The sequence below is a fragment of the Phalangium opilio genome, unplaced genomic scaffold (assembly GCF_054372755.1).
Source record: "Phalangium opilio isolate 3A_F unplaced genomic scaffold, DU_Popi_V2 ptg000070l_1, whole genome shotgun sequence".
Taxonomy (NCBI): Eukaryota; Metazoa; Arthropoda; class Arachnida; order Opiliones; family Phalangiidae; genus Phalangium; species Phalangium opilio.
Window position 1 is genome coordinate 858,403 of NW_028324182.1, and position 22,786 is coordinate 881,188.

Below are 22,786 nucleotides of genomic sequence, written 5' to 3' on the forward strand. Positions count from 1 at the left end.
TACCAATTATTATAGCAATTAAACATTAAAAAGTCCGAGGCTTATGTCTTTCTACGAACGAGTGAAGGCGGCCATCTTTGTTGTTTACTTAGGCTCCAATTTTTTACCAGTGAAAACCGAGGGGGGGATTGAAAATGTGCCCCTTTTTATGGACAAATAGTGTCTACGTTTCCTAAGGGCCTTTACAGTACTTGAGGGGAAGGAAGTTTCCTCTCCCTGTTAATAGAAGCTCCGTGGTATTACTAAGGAAATGCTTGGCTTGTTATTTTTATATATACACCACAAATTAAAATAATAAATACATCATTTAAAATTAATTTAACAAAATTTAAAATCCTCGAAAAATTAGATTCTAATTTAATAAATGGCATTCACGAATTTTTGAAAGAGCGTAGTATTATCGTAAACTTAAAAATTATGGTGTGAAATTTTTTACAAAATGTGTTGTGTTTATTTTTTTTCTACCGTTTAAAACAATACAAAATTTGAGCATCTTTGAGTTCATGTCATGAGGAATGAATTGCTAGGCTTAATTGAAAAACAATTCTTTAAATGGAATTAACAACAACGCCTAAAAAATCTTACATTTATATCATTGTGTAGAAATAAATACTTGTAAGCATATTGAATTAATTTGGTTTTATTTTTATTATTTTTTCCTTAGGTTTTTGGCACAGCCTTATTTGATAATTGTCGTTACTGTTTGGGATCGTAAGGATTCGACTTTTTGGAATTTGCTGCAATTAAAGTAAGAAACAATATATTTTTTTTTAAATTGGTGATGGTTTTTCGAGGGACCAACGCTTAGATTACTTACCCCGCTGTAGTAGTCGTTATACCCATCCTGTCCCGGTTTTAATTCCTCTTGGAATGTTTTCATTTCGTGTCGACCTTTACCGTAAACCCTGGAAACAATGGTCCCGTCCTTAGAGGGTATACAAGCGTACGCGGCATAGGTTGACCCCGGGGTTATTGTTCCTGGTTCTTGGCACGCAAGGACGCCCGGTGGTAACATGGGTCGGGAATATAGACACACGCTCTATGATCTTAGTGCTAAATTTTCTGTTAGTTTCTTCAACTTTATAGTGACCAAGGGACCAAAACATGGGTTCTTTCATTGGACTAGCATTACGTAAGACCCTCTCAAAAATACCATATTTTTTATCATTCATATATACTCCAGAGATAAAATCAGACTATTTTTAGACCAGTTTGTATTTATTTTCCCATCTCTTACTTCGAAACTGCTTCTCTGCTTTTATACATAACGTTTTGGTTTTTAAAAACATCATTAACCAGAAAAGTAAACCAAATAATCAAGCTGTGCTAACTTATTCAAACCTCTTTGTATGATTTAGAGATGGATCGAGGTCTACCGTAGTGTACCGAATATGCCACAAGTGACAGGTCATCATGCAAAAGCTGTGAAAGCAGCATAGCTAAGGATAAGCTAAGAATGGGGGCAATTATTCAGCCATTAGCTTTTGATAGAAAGGTAAATATCAAAATTGAGCATCTGATGACGCGAGTGAGATTAATTTCTTATTGTGGAAACTGGTTCCAAATTGGTACCATTTTCGGTGCTTTTTCTCAAAGTTTAAAGTGTCAACTGAGGCTGACATCTCACACTTTGAGGCTTTACGTTGGGAAGATCAAGAGAAAATAAGGAGTGAAATTTCGAGTGGGTCTCAAGCAGCACCTGCTGCTTCAAGCAATACCCCATCTAAAGGAACGAAGAGAAAAAGCTCCTCCAATGAAATTCAAGACTTCTCAACTGAATATGCCTAAAGTAATCGGTCATCTTATAGAGGTTGTGAAGAAACAATCGTAAAAGATCAAGTTCACATTTTAAATCTTGACAGACAGAGTGAAAAAGCTAGACGATTTGGTCCATATCCAGCGTGGTATCATGTTGATTGCTTTGTACAAGCGAGAGAAACTTTGGAGTTTTTTGAAGATGATTTTAAAATACCAGGATTTAAGAAACTCGGTGTTGAAGATCAAAAGGCGCCATCAAAGAAAAAAATAAAGAAAATAGAAGTGACTCCACTAAAGAAGATAAAGAAAGAGGAAGTCCCTAAAGAAGATCTGGGCGAGAAGAAAATTCTTAAGGAACAGTCTCAGTTAATTTATAAACATCGTGACGCGCTTGAAAAAAATCTTAAAAAAAAAAGTAATGGTGGAACTTTTAGAATATAACGAGGAAAAAATTGCTACAGGAAACAGCGAAATTCTAGATAGACTTTCCGATATCATGACGTTTGGATCTCTTGAACCTTGCACAGAATGTGACAGTGGACAATTTGTTTTCTCAAATGATGGTTATCACTGTACTGGAAATGCGAGCGAATGTAACAAAACTACCAGCAAGAAAGCCTTTCCAGATTCCAGATGACCTAAAAGAGGAATATCCATTCTTAAACAGCTACAAATACAAAAAGCGAGACCGTTACTTTCCTACAAACTGCGTTCCTTGGTACTAATAACGCAAGCTGTAGTTGTGTCAATTTGAGAGACAACATTGCCTCCTAATCTCGCTATGGTTTTCTTCAGAGCATCTTTGGAACTATTGAGATTACCAACTAACACTATTTTAGCATTGTCCAATGGTTGTGGCTTTCTCGAGGTTGATGGCAAAATTTTTGGTGTACTTGGAGCCCAAGTACACCAAAAAATTTGCCATCAACCTCGGGTATCAAGATAAAGCCACAACCATTTGACGATGCTAAAATAGTATTCGTTGGTAATCTCAAAAGTTCCAATGCTCTGAAGAAAACCATAGCTCGATTAGGAGGCAATTGTGACAACGCAGTTTTAGTGCAAGTCTAGAAAATATTTAATCTTTTAAGGATTTCTTAAAGTGAAGAGTTTGAGAGAATAATAAGAATAAAATTTGTTGAACCTTAAACCGATCAAAATACATGTGTAGTAGTTAAGAGATGCTAAAAATGATTGTTTTAATTGACCTTTTATTTAAAAGTGTATGGTTGATGTCAAGAGATGTTAAAAAAAGAGTATAAAAAGAAAATGAATGTATTAATAGAGCCAGGGCGAAATCAGAGAGAGAATGGAAGCGGAGAAAAATCGGAGAGCTCTTTAAGAAAAAAGAATGATTGAAATTGTTAAAATACAATCTCTCTGAACAGTTAATTTTTGAAATAAATGTTGTTACTTGTTAAAGAAAGAGTTGGATTTATTTTACAGGTCCATACCAGAGTCCTAGTAATTAAGCTAGAGTTAAAATAGGGAAGTTTAAATTAAAGTAAGATTACTAAAGTATAGAGAAAGAGGAAACAGAGTTACTTCATGGTGCCGAAACCCGGGATCTGTGGATAAATCCATTTTAATTCTCTAATTAAGTTCACGTGATTTTTTTTTAAACTTTTTGGGCCTATTTTTTGTCTTTCTGAGCCTAACTTTAAATGATCACAAAGAAATAGTTGGGGAATTTTTATAATTTTCACATGGTTTCAACGAATATTTAGCATAGTGTGTTTTATACGGTGCATTGTATTGTCCGACCCTTCCAATTTCCAAATGTAAGTTACGATTTCATGAAATATTATATAATAGGGACTTGGCAGTACTACGTCATGCAACGTCAGGCTACCTTCCACTAGTGCTAAAAACATACCAGGAGGAGGGGCTTATATAGCTTTCATTCTGTTAAAAAACATACCATAATGGCGCTGGGGGCGGAGTTAAGCCCGAATTGCCAAGTCCCTATTAGTCTTAAAAAATTGGACGATTGAGTTCGACTATTCCAGAACTAATTTATTCCCAAATAACGTTTCTCTCCAAAAAGGGACAGATATTATACAAAAACGTTTCTTGCCTCGCAGTCCTTAAAAAACTGCATTTATACACAATCCGCGACACTTTTCCAAACCCACAAAGGGCCAGAAACTAGAAATTATTATATGTATTGCAATTTGAAATGAAGTTTAATCGTTATGAGAAATTTGCTTTTAATTGCGTAGTTCAAACATTTGTTATGATTCGAAATTTTACAACAAAAACGGGTATAAATGCGGCGTTTGATAAAGGGAGCTTAGATTTTCACGTATGCAATTATATAGAATCTGTTCTTGTAAAAACTTATCCCTGTCAAATAATTAAGGCGAAAAAATACAAAATGAGCTTTTAGCATTTTAATTCAGTGTGGAACAGATAAGAAGAACACTTATTTCGAGTAAAATATCGCTTTACTTTACTACTCCTAAAATGAGGTCCCTCATTGTGAATTGTGGTTTCAAAAGCAGTGTCGTATTTCTAACATTTATCATACATTCAGAAAAGATGTTCATATGTGTGTTGTTACATCTTGTATAAGTTTTAAACTTCAATTCAAACTCGAGTCATAATCGTCCTTGATTTAGCTTTTTGTTCCGAAACGCCGCATTTATACCCGTTTTTGTTGTAAAATTTCTAATCATAACAAATGTTTGAACTACGCAATTAAAAGCAAATTTCTCATAACGATTAAACTTCATTTCAAATTGCAATACATATAATAATTTCTAGTTTCTGGTCCTTTGTGGGTTTGAAAAAGTGTCGCGGATTGTGTATAAATGCAGTTTTTTAAGGACTGCGAAGCAAAACTCGTTTTTGTATAATTGACTATGAGACAATTGTGGTTGAAAGAATTTCAATCGCCTTTTATAAGTTTAGTTTTCGTTTTCTTTTAGTCCCCACTACCAGGAATACATAGATTAACTACTTGGAATCTTTAAGAGGCCATATACCCCACACAAATATCTGATTGACTGTGAGGGGAAGCGCCAAAAACCTTTAAACCGCCTGCTCCTCCTTCCTCGCGTCTCATTGGTTATGCGAATGTTTGGGACCAGTCTGGGAAATAAGGATATTTTTTAAACTAGTCCTTTGGACCAGTGACCACCCTAGTGTCCTAAATAATAAACTGGTCTCAGGACTATTCCCCACCTTTGCTCTCCTATAGATTTCCAATTAATAAACTGGTTCTGAGGACCAGTAACCCCCACTTTTTGAATTAAAAAACTAGTCCAAGCAATTAATAAACTGGTTTTGGGCCAGAGGAAGTGTGCTTTTTCCAGACTCTTTGGGACAGATCGAGATCATGACCTTTTAAGCTGTCATCTGCATCAGTTTCGGCTCCGAAATGGTCAGGAAGTGCGAGAACTTGGAACAGTTTGACACTAACGACGTTTTTGAAGCGGAAATTTCTCTAACTGTAACTAAAGTCGACGATTTAGAAGTTTGTGTGCGGATTATTTTGAGGGGGCTAACTTTGAAATTTGGGGGCGCTATAGCCGCCATAAAAGGCCTAGCGACGCCACTCCAAGAGTGTCGCCTAACATGTTTAGCATTGTTTTATAATGGTACAAAACTCCCTGATTACGAATTTCTTTGTTAATTTTTTTGAACGGATAAAAATATATTCTTTCAATAATATCATCTTTAAAAAATGTTTAACAATTAAGTTTTCAATATTTTTTTACTGTTCGGATTGACTTTAATATTAAAACATTAATGAAAATGAAAGACCTTATTTAAGAAACCCTCATTAGTATCATATTCCACTTTTAACCTTACCGTATGATGAACATCTACGATGTGGGTATAAGTTTGACCTGGCCTGTTGTTGTTGGTACCGCGTTTGGCAGTATAAAATTTTTCGTTCGTCATTGAAGGGAGAGTAAATTGGAGTTGAGTTTTACGTTTGCTCGATATATTTAAAGCGAGAGAGCGCGTTATTTTATTGCCTTAATTTAAATGGAAGGTTTCCTACTCCCTTTATATTTTCTGTAACCCGTCGACAATAAGGATTTTACGCTTTTCATCACAATCCCCTATCCCCAATTTCAACATTCGAGGAAATCGAGTGAAATTTTGAAAGCAAAGCAAGTATTTACTGACGATATTTTTAAAATGGTCCTAAGGCACCGGAATATTACAATTATTGGGTGTTTTACCGAATTCTTTCTCTTTCTAGCGCTTCTGGCCATAAGTTCATTTTAGAAATTTATAAGATGCGAAAATTATACGTCAGCATAAGTCTGTGTTGTAAACTAAAACTTTCTGTACGTGTATTAATTGAACGTTAAGCACGCTATCGTTTTAGCACTGCTAATGGTAACTCGATCATCGAGGGGGTAATCACTAAAACTTTATGTTCTTCTATTAAGGGTTACTAGTGTGTAGTCATTTTATTTATTTATTTAATGAAGTATACATATTCGCTAAGCCTTTTTTATGTCTAGGCTTCTATGCAAATAGGAAAAAAACTTATGAATGAAAAATCATGTATTTAAGTAGCAAAAAAAGGAGAGGGAGTGGGAGAACAAAAATTTTAAGAAGATGAACTATAAAGAATAGAAAGTTTTTGACGAAACGTATGACGATTTTGAATTTGAGCTAAATTAGATGGTAGATTATTCCAGTCATGAATGGCAGTGAAGGTGACATGATTGAGGGGAAATTTGATTTAACGAGAGGCTTGATTATTTTGAGGGCGTGACCACGGGTGATGGTGGTGGGTTTGGTGAAAAATTCACTTGTCTCCAAATCGAGGCGGCCGTGGAAAAAGTAGTGTAAAAGGCATAGGTTGTTCACGCGATATCTTAAAGAAACTGATTGAATCCGCAATGCAGTTAGGCGATCGGGTGCGGGAAGTCTAGATAGGCGTTGCGGAAGCTTCGAAAAAGCATTTTGAGCCTTTTGCAGGATCTTGGCATCACCTAAGAGAGATGGTGTCTAAATCGGCGATGCATAGTCGAGTATCGGAATAACCAGAGAGTTATATAACCCACGAATAAGTATCTCCGATCGATGGTGTATATTTCGTCGAACCAGTCCAGTGGTGGATTTGAGACGCTTGCAGACTTTGTTGGATTGGCTTTAAAATTTCAACTTCGTGTCTACAAGAACCCCTAGATCCTCTTCCGTCGCGATCGAACGAATTGGGGTAGAATTTATGAGGTATACGTTGTTCGGGTTATGACGACCAAGATGAAGAACCGCACACTTACTGGCATTGAAGCGCATATCGTGATCAAGTGCCCAATTCGCAACAGCGTCCAAATCATCTTGTAGGAGGCCATATTGCGAATGCGAAAGGATAACTTAGTGTCGTCCACGAATAAATGGACAAAAGCATGTCGCACGACACATGGAAGCGAGTTGATGTAGATGTTGAATAATAGGGGCCCAAGAATGGAACCTTGTGGAACCCCGCGCTTCACAGCACCCAAAGAAGACATTTCGCCGTGGAGAACCACTCGCTTTGTACGACCGCATAGGTACGACCTCAACCATTCCAAAGCGTCTCCAGTGACGCCCGCTAATTCCAATGTATGCAGCAAACCAGTATGAGAGACAGTGTCGAAAGCCTTTGAAAAGTCCAAATATATAATGTCAACACCCGAACCATCGTCTAGCCATTTCCTCCACGTAGTGGTGGCAACGAGCAAATTGGTGATGCATGACTTCCGAGGAAGAAACCCATGTTGAGCCAGGCTGAAGAAGTTGATGGCTTCGAGATGAGCACGCAACTGAATGTGGACAAGTCGTTCGGAAATTTTAGGAATGTGATTCAGCACACTAATCGGTCTGTAGTTCGAGGGATCATTACGCAATCCATTCTTATGTAAAGGTGTGATGTTGGCTTCTTTCCACTGGTCCGGGAGAGTGCACGTAGAGAAGGAATGATTTAATAGCTGATGAACTGGTGCCAGTAATTCAAGTGCGAGACGCCGTAGGAGAAGAGGGTGAATACCGTCTGAACCAGGAGACTTATTCGTAGGTAATTGATGCAGTTCGACGAAAATAGCTTCAGGTGGACAATCAAAATGGGCAAGAGTACGGGTAGTAGTAGAAGGAAGCATAGTGCGGTCGACAAACTAGGGACAAGAACGGTGACCAGAATCCGAAACCACCGATACGAAGAACTCATTTAAAGCATCAGCCGAGTCCCGAATAGTAGTGGTTTGAGAGCCATCAGAACGAGTTATCTGCGTAATTTTGTGACGGCATTTTCAAAATCGATTTATGTAATTGTAGAAACTTTTTGGATTATCCTTTATACAGGAAGCCAACCTTGCAACCACTGCTATGCCTCGACGACCCTCTCTATCCGCTTCAGTTATCTCCAATATCGCAGATTCTGACCTCGATTGCACCATTATGACCCGGGGTCGGTCGGTTCGCAAGGCGTTGTCGTCCGTTAATTCCACGACATATACTACCACAAGCGACCATCGAGAATCTCTCGCTGCACTTCAAACTTTGTGTACCGGACCCAAATCGTGTTGGATGCAACGCATTTCGGCGGAGCTTCTAAAGCTATGGTTGTTTTAGAATGGTCTTACGGGTAATCATTTTGGCAATTTTAATGTTTCGTTTCTCTTTGTCTCACACTATTACATTTATAACATAAATAAATTTATTGAAGTAAGGATTACGGGTAATTATTTTAGCACTGTTTAACGGTATCAGGTCAAAATATCGTAAATAAAATGTCGAATGCTAAAATAGCGTGTTCATTTCGTCTAAACAAACAATAGCGAAATGCAATAATAGCGAGAACAACAACTGTTAAATGCAATAATAGCGATAGCAAGGCTAGCGAAGTTTAACAATATCGAGAACAACAACAACGAAATGAAATATTGGAGAGAACAACAATAGCGAATTTCTTACGTTACCTTAAAATATTTTTTACAATGCATACGCACTCCATACTAAAAGATAAAACACCGACCAGGGAATGCAAAAAAGAGCGTATACGGACTAAATACCCCCAAGACAAAAGACCCCCGGTCATAATTCCCCATTTTTGAAAACGTACAAAATCCCCGCTCTCTCATGACAAAATCCCCCAGTCATTTTTCCCCCCATCCGAGGAAAGAGTACAAAATCCCTCCACGCTCTAGACAAAATCCTCCGGTCATAATCCCCCCCGACAGTGTTTAATAAAAAGGTCGTAAAAAATACAATATCAAAATTATCTAAAACACTAGCAGTGTCAGGGATCTGGTGGCGTAGTGGATAAGGCGTTGAACAGCGGAGTGAGGGATGGTGGGTTCCATTCTCCGCAGGTAAATAAAAATTATTATAATTAAATTTGACTTATTTCTAATTGATTTGTGACTTTCATTCAGTTCTAGGGCAAAAATAGGTTTACGTAAAAGTTATTAGCGTAAATATGGTGAAAATTTGCAAATAAGAAACAATTTTTGCTTTGGATTGGTTAATTGGTGGTGTCAATGACATGCAATATTTACGTTCAGTTTGTCAATATTTTAAGTTTATTCGGGTTGGGTTGGGTTGGATTAGGTTAGGTTTGGTTAGGTTAGGTTAGGATAGGTTGTATTAGGTTAGGCTAGAGTTAGGTTAGTAATATTTTATAAATAACTTTAAAATTTTACGCCTATTCCAAAATATTGTTGTTCTTCTTCATTGACTTCCCACATTAACATGCCTTTTCCAAAAATTTACATTTTGTATTTACTTCCGATATAACATTACTCTTTTTTCCATAATATTGTGCTTTATTTTATATACTTACTATAATAGAGATTTCCCTGCCTATCCATCACAGTTTGGGGGGAATTTGACCTGGGGCCGCGGGGAATTTGTCCTCGACATCCATTCGGGGGAAATTGTCCGGGGGGTTTTGTCGCCTACGTGAGGGATTATGTCCATTTCTTCTCTGATGGGGCGGGGGGATTATGTCCTATATTCAATAAAGAGCGTACAAATACATCATAAATATTACCTAAAAGTTAGCAGTTGCTTGCGTCACTGACATTCATTAATGCCTTTCAATTTTACAATATATTTATTCGTGTTAAATCAGGTTTGGTTAGGTTATGTTAGGTGGAATTGTAAATACATTTAAATATAACCTTAGAATGTGAAAAATTGGTAAGGAATTATGGGAATGCATTTTTAGTTTTATTTTTGGTAAGGTTTGTTGTGTTAAGATTATTTATTTTTTAAGCATTCATAGATAATTTTTTTTTGCGGCCAGTTTAATTTTTTATTACAACCATTGAGTGGAATCGTGCATATCTAAAACAGTGCCTTCAAAAATCTTTCACTAATAAAAAAGAAAATTCTATAAACTCAATATTTCAAGATAAAAAATATATTAGTCGCATTGCGTTGATTCATTGTCCTAAAAACCGGTATACGGACTAAATACCCCCAAGACAAAAGACCCCCGGTCATAATCCCCCCATTTTTAAAAACGTACACGCTAATGTGCGGTGTTTACTCGATGGGGGAAGCCACAGATGCTTTGTAAGAGAAGAAATCGTAAATCAGTTAAAGTTAGAAGAAATAGGCGACGAGACCCTGAATGTATTTCCTTTCGAACGAGAAACACCCATAGTTTCCAACAGACGTAGATTTAAGCTTATCATGAAAAATAGTGAAACTGAAGAACTTGTTGAGATAACGGCGCTTGAAACCCCGTCCATATCAGGTACAATTTTGGCGGTGCCATCAGGTCATATAGTGGAAGAATTAAAAGAAAGAGGTTATCAATTGTCTGACACTCGAGAAAAGAAGAAAAGAGAAAAGGATGATAAAATAGATGTTTTAATTGGAGCTGATTATTTTTGGAAAATAGCGCAGGGGAAGGTGGAGAGAATTAATGAATCTTTAGTTGCGATAGATACGAAACTGGGATGGACCCTGCATGGGGGGGGAAGACACAAAAAATAGAGTGGGAGCTCATGCTATAGCTGTTATGAAAGTATCGGTGGATTCGGTTAGTGAAGAAGACTTGTTGTCGAAACAAATGAAAGCCTTTTGGGATAATGAGTCGATTGGCATTTTGGATAATGCTCATTCGGCAAAAGGAATTGAAGAAAATGAAGTATTGAAAGAGTTTAATGAAAAAATTGAATATAAAAATGGACAATATGAAGTAGCTTTACCCTGGAAAAAGGAAGTACAATTTCTAGGTGATAATTATGAGGTAGCAAAAAGGCGAACTTGGAATTTGATCAAAAAATTGGAAACGAATCCAATTAAGTTAAAAGCGTATGATGAGGTTATTCATGAGCAACTAGAATCAGGAATAATTGAAAGAGTCCCAAGTAAGTTTGAGTACCCCCCACCAAAGGGACCATTATACTATTTACCACATCAGGGAGTGTTTAGGGAGGAAAGAGATACAACAAAGTTAAGAATTGTTCAGGACGCGTCTTCTCACGCAAAAGGCATGCCCTCGCTAAATGATTGTTTGGAGGCAGGATCAAATTTACTGCCGGACCTTTTTCGCATATTGGTGCGCTTTAGGGAGAAAAAAGTAGGAATAACGGGGGACATAGCCAAAGCCTTTCACACTATAGGGATCGCGGAGAAAGACAGGAACGCCTTGCGTTTTCTTTGGATTGAGGGGTTAGATCACCCACAAAAACAAAATTTAGTAGAGTATCGAATGACTAAAGTCCCCTTTGGGGTAACCACTTCGCCCTTCCTATTGAATGCGACCATTTTACACCACTTAGAGAAAACAAAAGAAAAATACCCCGCGGCAAGTGAAAGTTTAGAAAAAGATAGATATGTTGATGATTTAGTTACGACAAAGGATAACCCCGATGAGGCAGACCAATTAATCAATGATGCAACCAAGATATTGTCAGAAGCGGGAATGAATTTGAGAAAAATAAGAAGTAATTCGAAAGAAATAAGAACCAAGTGGGGGTCACATGATAAAAGTCAGGAACAGAAAGGTCTACCTAATCCTACAAATACTAAGGTTTTGGGGATGTTATGGGATGAAATGACAGACAATTTGTCTTATGAAGTTACGTCACTTTTGGAATTTATGATAAATAAAGAAAATACTAAAAGAGGAGTACTGAGAGCTGTCGCACGTATCTTTGACCCTATGGGTTTATTGGCCCCGTTCACAATCCGGGCAAAATTCATATTTCAAGAACTGTGGGTTAGAAAAATAGACTGGGATGAGGATTTACCTAAAGACTTAGAAACAAAATTTAATGATTGGTGTAATGAACTATCAAAATTGATAGAATTTGAAATACCCAGGTTTTTCTATAAAAATCAATTAGATTTGAAACCAGAAGCAATAGAATTACATGGTTTCGTAGACGCAAGCGAAAGTGCATATGCGACAGTGTTCTATTTAAAATGTATGTATCCTAATGGTGAAATTAATTCAATACTGATCGCGTCAAAAGTAAGAGTAACCCCGTTGGGGAATCAAAAATTAACAATACCACGGCTAGAACTGATGGGTGCATTAATAGGCGCTCGATTGAACAATACATTAATGGACACGTTGACAATTAAGCCACAAAAAGTAATAATGTGGTCAGATTCGGAAATAGTATTAGCATGGATCCGCGGATCTCCTGGCCGATGGAAACAGTTTGTCCAAAACAGAGTGCGCGAAATACATACGCGAACGGAACCAGAAATATGGCATCATTGTCCGGGCAAAGAAAACCCCGCTGACCTTCCAACTCGAGGGAAGTCTTTAGAAGAAATCGCCTCAAGCGATCTTTGGTTACATGGACCAACTTGGCTTAGAGAACATATAGATCTAGTAAATGAAGAGGATAATTTTGGAGAAAACCAAGAATTGCCGGTTGAAATACAGGATGAGTTAAAAAAGAAAGAAGTAGTCGCTTATATGAATCCGGTACAGAAATATGAAGGGTTATTGAATTTGAAAAAGTATAGCAGTTTGAACCAAGTCCTAAACATAACGGCGTGGATTATGCGTTTCATCCATAACACAAGAAATAAGGTACAAGAAAGAAAAAAGGGTCCGATGACAGGGGAAGAAGTAATGAATGCTGAAGTGTTTTGGGTGAAGAAAGCGCAAAAAGAAGATTTTTTTGATGAAGTAAAAAGTTTGGAAAATGCACAAGAAATATCGAGAAAATCAAGTATCACATCACTGAACCCGTTTTTGGATAAACAGGGGGTCATGTGTGTGGGAGGGCGCTTAGACGCGGCCAAAATGACTTACCGGGAGCGACACCCATGGATATTGTCAGGAACTCATCAACTATCATATTTAATTGGATGGCAAACACACGTAAGATTGAAACATGCAGGTAAAAGCGAAGTATTGACGGAAATTAGAGAACACTATTGGATACCAAAGATTAGGCAATTAGTGAATAAAGTCATTTATTCATGCCCAAGATGCAAGCGATATAAAGCCAAGCCTATGAAAGCAGAAATGGCGCCACTTCCGGACGCAAGGATCAACCCAGCTCCACCCTTCGAAATTTGCGGCATAGACCACGGTGGTCCTATATATGCAAAACCAGATAAAAAATGTTACTTCGTAGTTTTCACCTGCGCAGTAACACGTGCTGTCCACCTAGAATTAGTTACGGACCTCACAACAGAAGCCTTTCTTATGGCATTTCGACGGTTTATTGCGCGAAAAGGAGTGGTCAAAATAATTTACAGCGATAACGCGGCAAATTTTAAACGCGCAGACGCGGATCTAAAAATCTTGCAAGAAAAAATGAGAAGTCCAGAAGCAATGGAGTATTATGGAAGTTTAAAAATAAAGTGGAGATACATAGCAGACAGGGCTCCCTGGTGGGGGGGATTTTGGGAAAGGATGGTGCGTTCCGTTAAGGAACCCTCCGCAAGATACTAGGAAGAGCCCACCTAACATACGAAGAAATAGAGACTCTTCTCATTGAAATTGAAGCGACAATAAACTCCCGCCCTATCACATACATTTATGAAGACCCAGGAGAGCCAAGGCCATTAACGCCAGCTCATTTTCTAGTGGGGAAACGACTGACAACTCTACCATCACAAACGTTTACAAATGAAGATGTGCCAACGGTAACAAAACGCGAAATTATTAAACGCTTGAAATACAGACAAACTGTTTTGGATCGGTTTTGGATCCGTTGGAAAACCAATTATTTGCTAGAGTTGAGATCGGCTCATCACCGAACACAATTGAAAGGTGAACCAAGTAAAGAATTAAAATTAAATGATGTTGTTTTGGTAGAAGACGCTATGAAACCCCGAGCAATGTGGAAATTAGCTGTAATAGAACAAGTAATGAGAGGTAGGGACGAAATCATACGTTCATGTATGATAAGACTGCCGAACGGTAATCGACTACGTCGACCCGTTCAACTTTTATATCATTTGGAAATTTAAAGTTTGATGAAAGACAACTCTCTTTCTTGAACTACTTAAAACGTAGTTCAAGGGGGGGGAGTGTTGAAAATAAGGGTATGAAATTTGAATTGATGTGCATTTTTTTTTAATGTTTTAAAGAATTAGGCCTAATTCACGCGCGCGCAAAAATATTCATGTTTATTGAGTTTGTATTCATTTGTGTTTATATTCATTTGTGTTTTATATATTTTTTGTAAACCTTGGATTATTATCGTTCCTTGCAAAAACAGTATAGAAAGCTTTAGTCGGATATTTGTGTAAGAAAAATAAGTATAACTGCTTTAAACAGAATCTTTGACCGAAGGGATCGGTTCGCTTGAAAAACAAAGTAATAAAACTTGTTAGCTTGGATAGGACAGATCAAAGATTCAGGGTATTATATGACATGCACGTGCATTAGTGAAAAGTGAAAGTTAAGATAAATAAAAGAGAAAATGAGGGGATAGAATAATAAGGGTAAAGGCCGATGCTCTGGCCAAAATTGCAAATTGGTAAAAACATAAACTCAACTTTGAATATGGGGGTTGAAAATTGAAATGGAACTTTGAAACCTAGCTAGGAGTCCTGACTTGGACGTAAAAGAATAATCACTTTGGAATGGGCTAGCAAAGAAGCTAGACGTCCTTAGTCGGGCATAAGAAATAAAAAGAAATGAAGCTCAGACCAAGGCAAGGAGCTATAGTCTTCGGACATAATAATTTAAAAATGGAACTTAGAAAATTGAAAGGAAATAATAATGGAAATAAGGAAAAGGTTTAGATACCACGGAAATAAGGAAAAGGTTTAGATACCACGGAAATAAAAGAAATGGAAAAGGTTTAGATACCACGAAAAAAATAATACAAAAGAAAAGTTAAAGTAAAGGAACAGTTGAAATAAAAGAATTTGAGTTGATTGGAATTGAATAAAGCGTTGAATTCGTCTAAAGCAAAAAACTGAGTGACTTTGTTATTGATTGGAGTGATTCTTATAAGTTACGCGACGAACGGGGACTTAAGGTTTCGATTTTTCAGTCGGTCGGAACACTTATAAAAATTTGAGCTCTCCCAAAAATTAAAAGTTAACGGATTAAGCGAATAAAGCTATGAAAGCGAAACAGTCCATCGCAATCAAGAATGATCATTTTTGCCACTGAAGACAACTTGCGGGTGCTGGAAAATTCCCTACATTGGTTCGCTGATGGAACATTCAAAGCAACGCCGCAATTATTCTACCAAATTTACACCATCCATGTCTTGAAGTTCCACACGGTCATTCCCGCCGTGTTTGTCATCATGCGGGATAAAAAGCAACAGTCATATGAAAAGTTTCTTGTGGAACTGAAACGCTTAAAGCCTTTGATGAAGCCAGAAACAGTTATGACGGATTTCGAACAAGCTGCTATCGAGGCATTTGAAACAAATTTTCCTGATGCCTTTCAAAGGGGTTGTTTTTTTCATTTTTTCCAATGCCTTTGGAGAAAAATTCAACAAGTTCAAAGCGTGAGAGAGAAATACCAAAATGATGCGAACTTTGCCTTCAAAATTAGGAAGATTTGTGCATTGGCCTACGTTCCCGAAAATATGGTAATTGAATGCTATTAGGAACTTATAAATTCGTAATTTTACGTCGAAAATACGATTATTCTGGCCCCTATCTTGGAATATTTTCAGTCTACTTGGATTGGTTTTTACGATAACAAAAATTATTCTATGTTAGTCAAGCCAACCTTTCCCTTTCAGTTGTGGAATTGCCATGAGGCGTCTAAAGCTGGATTGCCAAGAACAAACAACAACGTAGAGGGGTGGCACCGCGTGTTTAATGAGACCTTGGCCTGCTCTCGTCCAACTTTGTGGACGTTTGTAAAAGCCTTACAAAAAGAACAAAAACTAAACGAATTGAAGATTGTACAGTACATCGCAGGAATCGAACCCCCTGCGAAAAGGAAACGCTACAGGGACACGGCTACTCGAGTTGAAGGGCTTGTTTCAAACTTCAAAATCTGGATAAGTTAGAATTTCTGCGTGTAATTGCCCAAAACTTCAAACTACAAATTTAAATACATTTTTGTCAAACTATTTAAAATTTCAATGTGTAAACTAACATGAAATCAATAAAAATAATTGCATTCAATTTGGTAGTTTTCGAATCTTTATTATACTTTATATTGGATTTCGTTGTAAAGGTATTTAGCTGTTATTAATTTCGCTAAAAATGTATTTAGCGCTTAAAGATTTTGAGGTAATTGTAATTCGCTAACTTTGTTCTCGCTATAATGATATTTCGCTATTTTTGCATTTCGCTGTTGTTGTTTTCGCTATTTTGACCGTCGATATTGTGCCTTCGACATTTTGCATTTCGCTATTTTGACCTACAAGCGTGTTCTTCAACGGATGGAGAAACGAGACCGCCGAAATCAACGCCGGCTTCAACGCCGGCTGGGAACTTCAACAGACGCCTCCATTTCAACTCCGATCATCCCATCAAGCCCTACTCTCGCCGAGGCCCCACTAGAGTCCGACTTTATCACCGGCTACATCTCCGACTCCGACGCCGTTAGCCTTCCAGACGACGAGCGGGTTCCCGACGCTATACCCGGCAAGGCCTACGCACCGGCCGCCGATCGCCGAGGCGGCTCTTGTTCCGAGGGGAGCTGTCGCGCTCAAGAAAGAACCAACATTCAAATATCGCGCCAACGGCGCCAAAGCACACCAACGCCATCCCGAGTAAGAACCAACATTCAAATATCGCGCCAAAGGCGCCAAAGCACACCAACGAAATCTCACGGCCAAACACAGGATGGAAAACCCGACCCAAGAAACCAGCCTCTAGTCGCGGGGTATAAAAGGCGAGGAAAGGCCGAGAGAAATCGTATTTTCGCCTCGGAGCCTCATCCGACCCGGGATAGACTAGTAAAGCTGTAAAAGCTTAGCCCGCTAGGTAAACGAAACCAGGACGTAACTAGCTGATAAAGCTTGCCCTGGCTAGTTTAAGAGTCTCCCCGACGAATACTTCTCCGCTTGCGGCCGCCTAAATAATTTTATCTGTATCATTTTAAGTGAATAAATAAACCTAAGTCTTGTTCCAACCAAAGACCCTCTGTGTCATTTACTACTCTGACAATATTGATCCCTAAACACGTACTCCCTTCCAAAAATGTACTTGTTCTTGAAAAAGCGTAGATATGTAATTTTTTCCATTAATTTAGAGGGAATAGATAGATTAAGAGTAAAATCAGTTGGTTGAATTTAATATTGACTAAGGATTAAATGGATAAAAATAACTAAAATAATTGCAATATCAGTCAAATGATAAACCTCACACATATCGTTTTCTTTTTCGGCCTTGGTCCAACCAAGACGTTTTTTATAATAAGATATACTGACTTATCATTATTATATTCACGCTAATTTATGAACGTACGATTCATCGTTCAGATAATTACTGTTTCCACTAAAGTAGAACTTAGAACAGCTTATTAAAATATTGAAGTTCCCAAAGATAAATTATTGTCATAAATTATTAATTCACCAGTAAGATTGTTAATTTATTTATTTTAATAATGCTGGGAAAGGCGGGTTATTATTGCAGCAGAACAATCTACAGGCTACAGCGGGACCTCAGGCCTGGCTTTAATTGTTGTTTTGGTCCAGGCTTAGTAAAATCTAGCGAAATCGATGAATTTATAAATTCTCGGCTAAATCCTACTTTTAAATAATTTTGTATAAAATTATAATAAAAATACTTAAGAAAAATATTAAACTCAGACCTAATTAGAGAACCTTAATTTCGCGAAGCTTAAAAATGGCCTTTAAACCGGCAAACTGCCGTGTCCTACGTTACCTTCATACCCTTAACTAGTTTAAGTCAACCGAAACATGGATTTAGTATAGAAGCTTACGCTTCATGGACTAACTTTAAAACACGCACTACAGCTTACGCTTCATGGACTAACTTTAAAACACGCACTACATTAAAGGTGGAATTCTTAATCAACGGACGGAATGCAATTAAGTGCAGGCAAAGGCAGGGCGTCGTGCGCAAACGTCCTGCCTTTTGCGCACGACACCCTGCCTTCGCCTGTACTAAATTGCGTTGCGTCCGACGTTTATGAATTCCACCTTTATACCTCGTCTGAAATGGCGCAAACTGGTTTGTGACGTAGAATTTGAGGCAAATGCAGTGACACGCGCGTTTGTGACCTACAATTTGATATATATTCAAAGGGGACGCGCCGAGAAAAAGAGAGTTTGCTTTAATTTTTACGTCATCAGCGAGCTTGTACCCCAACCCTCTTGAATGTTTATGACATAAATGTAGTTAAAATCGAATTGCCTTACCGAAGGCTAAAGTGATATATCCATGAAGCGTAATGTTCTATACTAAATCCATGGCGGTCGTCTCTATTTTTAGCCACATCGTGGTATACGATGAGGCTCTTAGTTAAAACACGCACTACATTAAAGGTGGAATTCTTAATCAACGGACGGAATGCAATTAAGTGCAGGCAAAGGCAGGGCGTCGTGCGCAAACGTCCTGCCTTTTGCGCACGACACCCTGCCTTCGCCTGTACTAAATTGCGTTGCGTCCGACGTTTATGAATTCCACCTTTATACCTCGTCTGAAATGGCGCAAACTGGTCTGTGACGTAGAATTTGAGGCAAATGCAGTGACACGCGCGTTTGTGACCTACAATTTGATATATATTCAAAGGGGACGCGCCGAGAAAAAGAGAGTTTGCTTTAATTTTTACGTCATCAGCGAGCTTGTACCCCAACCCTCTTGAATGTTTATGACATAAATGTAGTTAAAATCGAATTGCCTTACCGAAGGCTAAAGTGATATATCCATGAAGCGTAATGTTCTATACTAAATCCATGGCGGTCGTCTCTATTTTTAGCCACATCGTAGTATACGATGAGGCTCTTAGTTTGACCCGAGCCTTAGTATTAATAGTAGTCGTAGTAGTTTTGACCGGAGTTTTCGCTTTCGTTAGCGTTATTTTTAAGCTTAAAAGCAACTCTATATTACCACAACCCACCTATAGGGGCACCTCTTAATCTGTGGGGTCGGATACTTTTGAATTTTTATCTGTGGGGTCGGATACTTCTGAATTTGTATGTTTGGGGTTTTTAGCCACATCGTATCTTTGGGGTCGTATACTTCACCAGACTTCATTAATTAAATTGAAAGTGGCGAATTTAATTCTTAAAATAACCATTAATAATCTCTAATTTTTTCCTTCGATTCACCGGAATATTACAATTACAGCATAAGTAAATTTATACGCTTATAATCTTATCGAGGGGCTATTCATTCTTATTTTATGCACGTAAATCATTTCAGCATTGTACTCATTAGGGTAAGGTATAGAGGGATTATCCATTCATTTGGGTACGGTATAGAGGGGCTATTCACTCGTACGATGTGGCTACTATTACGAGCCCTTGGGTCGTCTTGTTATAATCTGTTCTATGATATGTGATAATACAACGTAAGTCCAAGAGTGGCTTTAAGCATGACTTAACCCATGACAAAACATCGTAAGTTCAACAGCATTTCATTTAGGGTAAAACAACGCAAGTCCGAGTATGTAATTAAAACTGTTAAAAACAATACTTAAACTTAATTGTTCTTAATGAAAACAAAATATTTGCCAACTCTAAAAATGAGGCTTTCATTCAAGGCTATTTTCAAATCTAAGAAACGTATTGTTAATTCTGTAGGGGTAGTTACAAAATGGGTAAGTTTGGAAAATTTCCCATGTTATTTCTATGGTGATTTTCCAGTTTTTCGTCAAAAACTGTGATTAATTTTATGCAAATGAAAACCACCCTTAGCAATTTTATGGTTTATAAAATAAACTATTGGAAGGATCTCCTTGCAATTTTAGCCACATATTAGACGCCTGGATTTTAGTTCAATGAGAAAATTTCAAAACACTAAACATAATACGAAAAAGTTACATCCAATCAGAAAACCTTCCTTATTAGAGATGGCCCAAACCAGGCTTAACCCGATACCGATCGATACCGGTACAAACATGAACCGATACCGATCGATACCGATATTTACTCACTATGATCCAAAACCCGATACTTCAACCGATACCGATATCATAAATGTTAAACTATGGTATCGGTTCATCCCTAGAGTAGTAGGCGCGTTCTAAGAAAGATTTTCGCTTATTAGTTGTTAGATAAACTGAATTCAGGTACTTTTTATATGAGAACTCGTCACGATGGAAATTCATAGAAATGAGAAATTATCACCATAATTACGTTAATAAAAGACCTAAAAATGTCATGTAGCGCCATATAACGCATTTTAAACGAGTATCGGTTTACTATCGGTATCGAACAAACCGATCCGATACTATCGGGAAACCCCGAGTATCGGTGCCGATACCGATATGGTATCGGTACCGGTTCATCCCTATTCCTTATACATTAAAGCCGTCATCAGGCCTTGTCTAAGGGAGCTACTGCTCCCTAAGAATATTAAGAATTAAAATCAAGTGGTTTTTATAGACGGAGATAATTGGGTTCATTCTCAAGTTGGCGCATACTATCTAGATACGGCGCAATGTTCAATTGACACCAAGAGTTGAATTTCGTTTAAATGGATCGATCCCCGTATACACAGAAAAAACGATGTTTACATTCTAAACGTTTTCCTAAACGAGAAAATGCAACGCCTTTTTAAACACGAGCCCAGCCTATACGCGTTTAGTTCTGAAGTTTTTATTTTTCAAACGCGTATAGTTTGAAAAGGTTTACGTTTTAAACGCGCATAGATTGAAAAAGTATCTGTTTCAAACGCGTTTATATTGAAAACGTTAATGTTTGAAACGCGTTTAGATTGAAAACGATTATGTTTCTAACGCGTTTAGATTGAAAACGTTTATGTTTCAAACGCGTTTGTTTTGAAAACGTTTAAGTTTCAAACGCGTTTAGATTGAAAACGATTATGTTTCAAACGCGTTTAGATTGAAAACGATTATGTTTCAAACGCGTTTAGATCGAAAACGTTTATGTTTCGAACGCGTTCAGATTGAAAACGTTTATGTTTGAAACGCGTTTAGATTGAAAACGTTTAGGTTTCAAATGCGTTTAGATTGAACACGTTTATGTTTCAAACGCGTTTAGATTGATAACGTTTATGTTTGAACCGCGTTTAGATTGAAAACGGTTATGTTTCAAACGCATTCAGATTGAAAACGTTTATGTCTTACCCGCATGTAGTTTTCCAACGTTAATATACAAATGTTGTATAGCTTAAGTAATATATAAACAACTATTTCAAATAATAATATACAAAACATTCTTGGAATATCAAAATAAAACGGATCTTTATAGCTACAAAACTACTAAAGGCATCGAAATTACGAAAAATATATCTATATATTACTTTTAAATTATGAAAAAAGAAAATATTAAGGTTTTGTAGGATTTCTTTACACGAGGCGAACTGCTAACGCGTTGCACTAGTGTAACAAGTTGGAAAAACCAAAATATTACCTCTTCGAGTCAAGAGGAGGACTACTACTACAAACATATTAACCTAGATATAGAATTATTTCTCTTTTTTGAAGTAAAAATTTACGAACTATTAAAGCAGTATTCCAAGCATAGCAAATATACAGTAAAGCAGACGACATTTACATCCAATAAAGATATGTCTTGGACACATTTCAATCAGTAAATGGGAAAAAACAGGAAATGAAGTGTATAGATTTTGGAGAGATATAACCTTTGTGTTTGAAAAGGCCCAATTGTCTACGCCTCAACTGTTAACCCTATATTCTTATAGCTACATTCACAAATGGTTAGCAGTATAAACACTACTGTCTCGTTTGACCTCAACGATTTTCTTAGTTTGCCAACATGAGTGTTAACGTTAAATATCAATAAAGCTGACTTGTGGTTAGACGCACTGAAAGTCAATACGCACCATAATAAGAACGAAAACTTCTAAGCTATAACCCGGTAACGATTAGCCCTTTCACTGATCTAATTGCCAACGTGATGCATTCTTCTATTATTAAATCTAAACCTGATTATTTAAACGTGTAATTAACTTTCGGCTCACTCTGAGCCGTTAATGTCCCTTCATTACAGACACGAAAATACAAACCCACAGTTTAGTTCCCCTCAGGTCTCAATTATTTACTCTTTGGTTCCCTAAGCCTATTGCGGATAATACATGATTTACCCGATTGAGTCCAGGCCTAAGCTTCCTTCTTGAAATCTTTATAACAAGAATTATTCTATATACAGATGTAGTATAGCTTAAGTAATATATAAACAGCAATTTCAAATAATAATATTAAAAAATATCCTTGGAATATCAAAATGAAACAGAGCTTTAAAGCTACAAAAGTACTAAATGCATCGTAGTTACGAAAAATATTTCCACTTATTCACTTTATATTATGGAAAAAGTGAATATTAAGGTTCTGTAGGATTTCTTTACACATCAAAGCAAAGCGAACTGCTAACGTAGCGCGCTAGCGTAACAACGGACGGACACACACAGACAAAAACATAGACTGATTTTTAACTCTTTCCGTTTTAATTTTGAATTGAGAAACAAGATTATCTTAAATATAAAATAAATATAA

The 22,786-nt window shown here is 37.3% G+C and overlaps 3 protein-coding genes and 1 long non-coding RNA gene across 4 annotated transcripts; 3 read left to right on the top strand and 1 right to left on the bottom strand.

Annotated features, from left to right (window-relative positions):
• Positions 1–460: 460 nt before the first annotated feature.
• On the bottom strand, positions 461–1,015 carry LOC149660968 (uncharacterized). Its single transcript, XM_089843838.1, has 2 exons — positions 818–1,015; positions 461–737 (listed from the first exon to the last, which is right to left on the bottom strand). The coding sequence occupies exons 1-2, from the start codon at positions 1,013–1,015 to the stop codon at positions 630–632; spliced, it is 306 nt and encodes a 101-aa protein (XP_089699964.1). The 3' UTR covers positions 461–629.
• A 343-nt stretch (positions 1,016–1,358) lies between these two features.
• Positions 1,359–2,463, top strand: LOC149660969 (uncharacterized). The gene is made up of 2 exons (XR_016369049.1): positions 1,359–1,495; positions 1,597–2,463. It is a non-coding gene; the product is annotated as an uncharacterized LOC149660969 (long non-coding RNA).
• Positions 2,464–10,404: 7,941 nt separating this feature from the next.
• On the top strand, positions 10,405–14,163 carry LOC149660970 (uncharacterized). Its single transcript, XM_089843631.1, has 3 exons — positions 10,405–10,581; positions 10,661–13,538; positions 13,622–14,163. The coding sequence occupies exons 1-3, from the start codon at positions 10,405–10,407 to the stop codon at positions 14,161–14,163; spliced, it is 3,597 nt and encodes a 1,198-aa protein (XP_089699757.1).
• A 1,136-nt stretch (positions 14,164–15,299) lies between these two features.
• Positions 15,300–16,178, top strand: LOC149660971 (uncharacterized). The gene is made up of 2 exons (XM_089843633.1): positions 15,300–15,749; positions 15,906–16,178. The coding sequence occupies exons 1-2, from the start codon at positions 15,300–15,302 to the stop codon at positions 16,176–16,178; spliced, it is 723 nt and encodes a 240-aa protein (XP_089699759.1).
• The last annotated feature ends 6,608 nt before the right edge of the window (positions 16,179–22,786 follow it).

What these genes read in the sequence shown, in the direction of transcription:
- LOC149660968 (XM_089843838.1), bottom strand. Translation starts at nt 1,015, where the DNA reads ATGTTACCACCGGGCGTCCTTGCGTGCCAAGAACCAGGAACAATAACC. An exon ending in ATAACGACTACTACAGCGGG is followed by an intron (nt 738 to 817) that starts GTAAGTAATCTA and finishes CTTTAATTGCAG; the next exon opens with CAAATTCCAAAAAGTCGAAT.
- LOC149660970 (XM_089843631.1), top strand. Translation starts at nt 10,405, where the DNA reads ATGAAAAATAGTGAAACTGAAGAACTTGTTGAGATAACGGCGCTTGAA. An exon ending in AAAAGGATGATAAAATAGAT is followed by an intron (nt 10,582 to 10,660) that starts GTTTTAATTGGA and finishes TAGTTGCGATAG; the next exon opens with ATACGAAACTGGGATGGACC. An exon ending in AGCAATGGAGTATTATGGAA is followed by an intron (nt 13,539 to 13,621) that starts GTTTAAAAATAA and finishes CGTTCCGTTAAG; the next exon opens with GAACCCTCCGCAAGATACTA.
- LOC149660971 (XM_089843633.1), top strand. Translation starts at nt 15,300, where the DNA reads ATGATCATTTTTGCCACTGAAGACAACTTGCGGGTGCTGGAAAATTCC. An exon ending in CCTACGTTCCCGAAAATATG is followed by an intron (nt 15,750 to 15,905) that starts GTAATTGAATGC and finishes TTTCCCTTTCAG; the next exon opens with TTGTGGAATTGCCATGAGGC.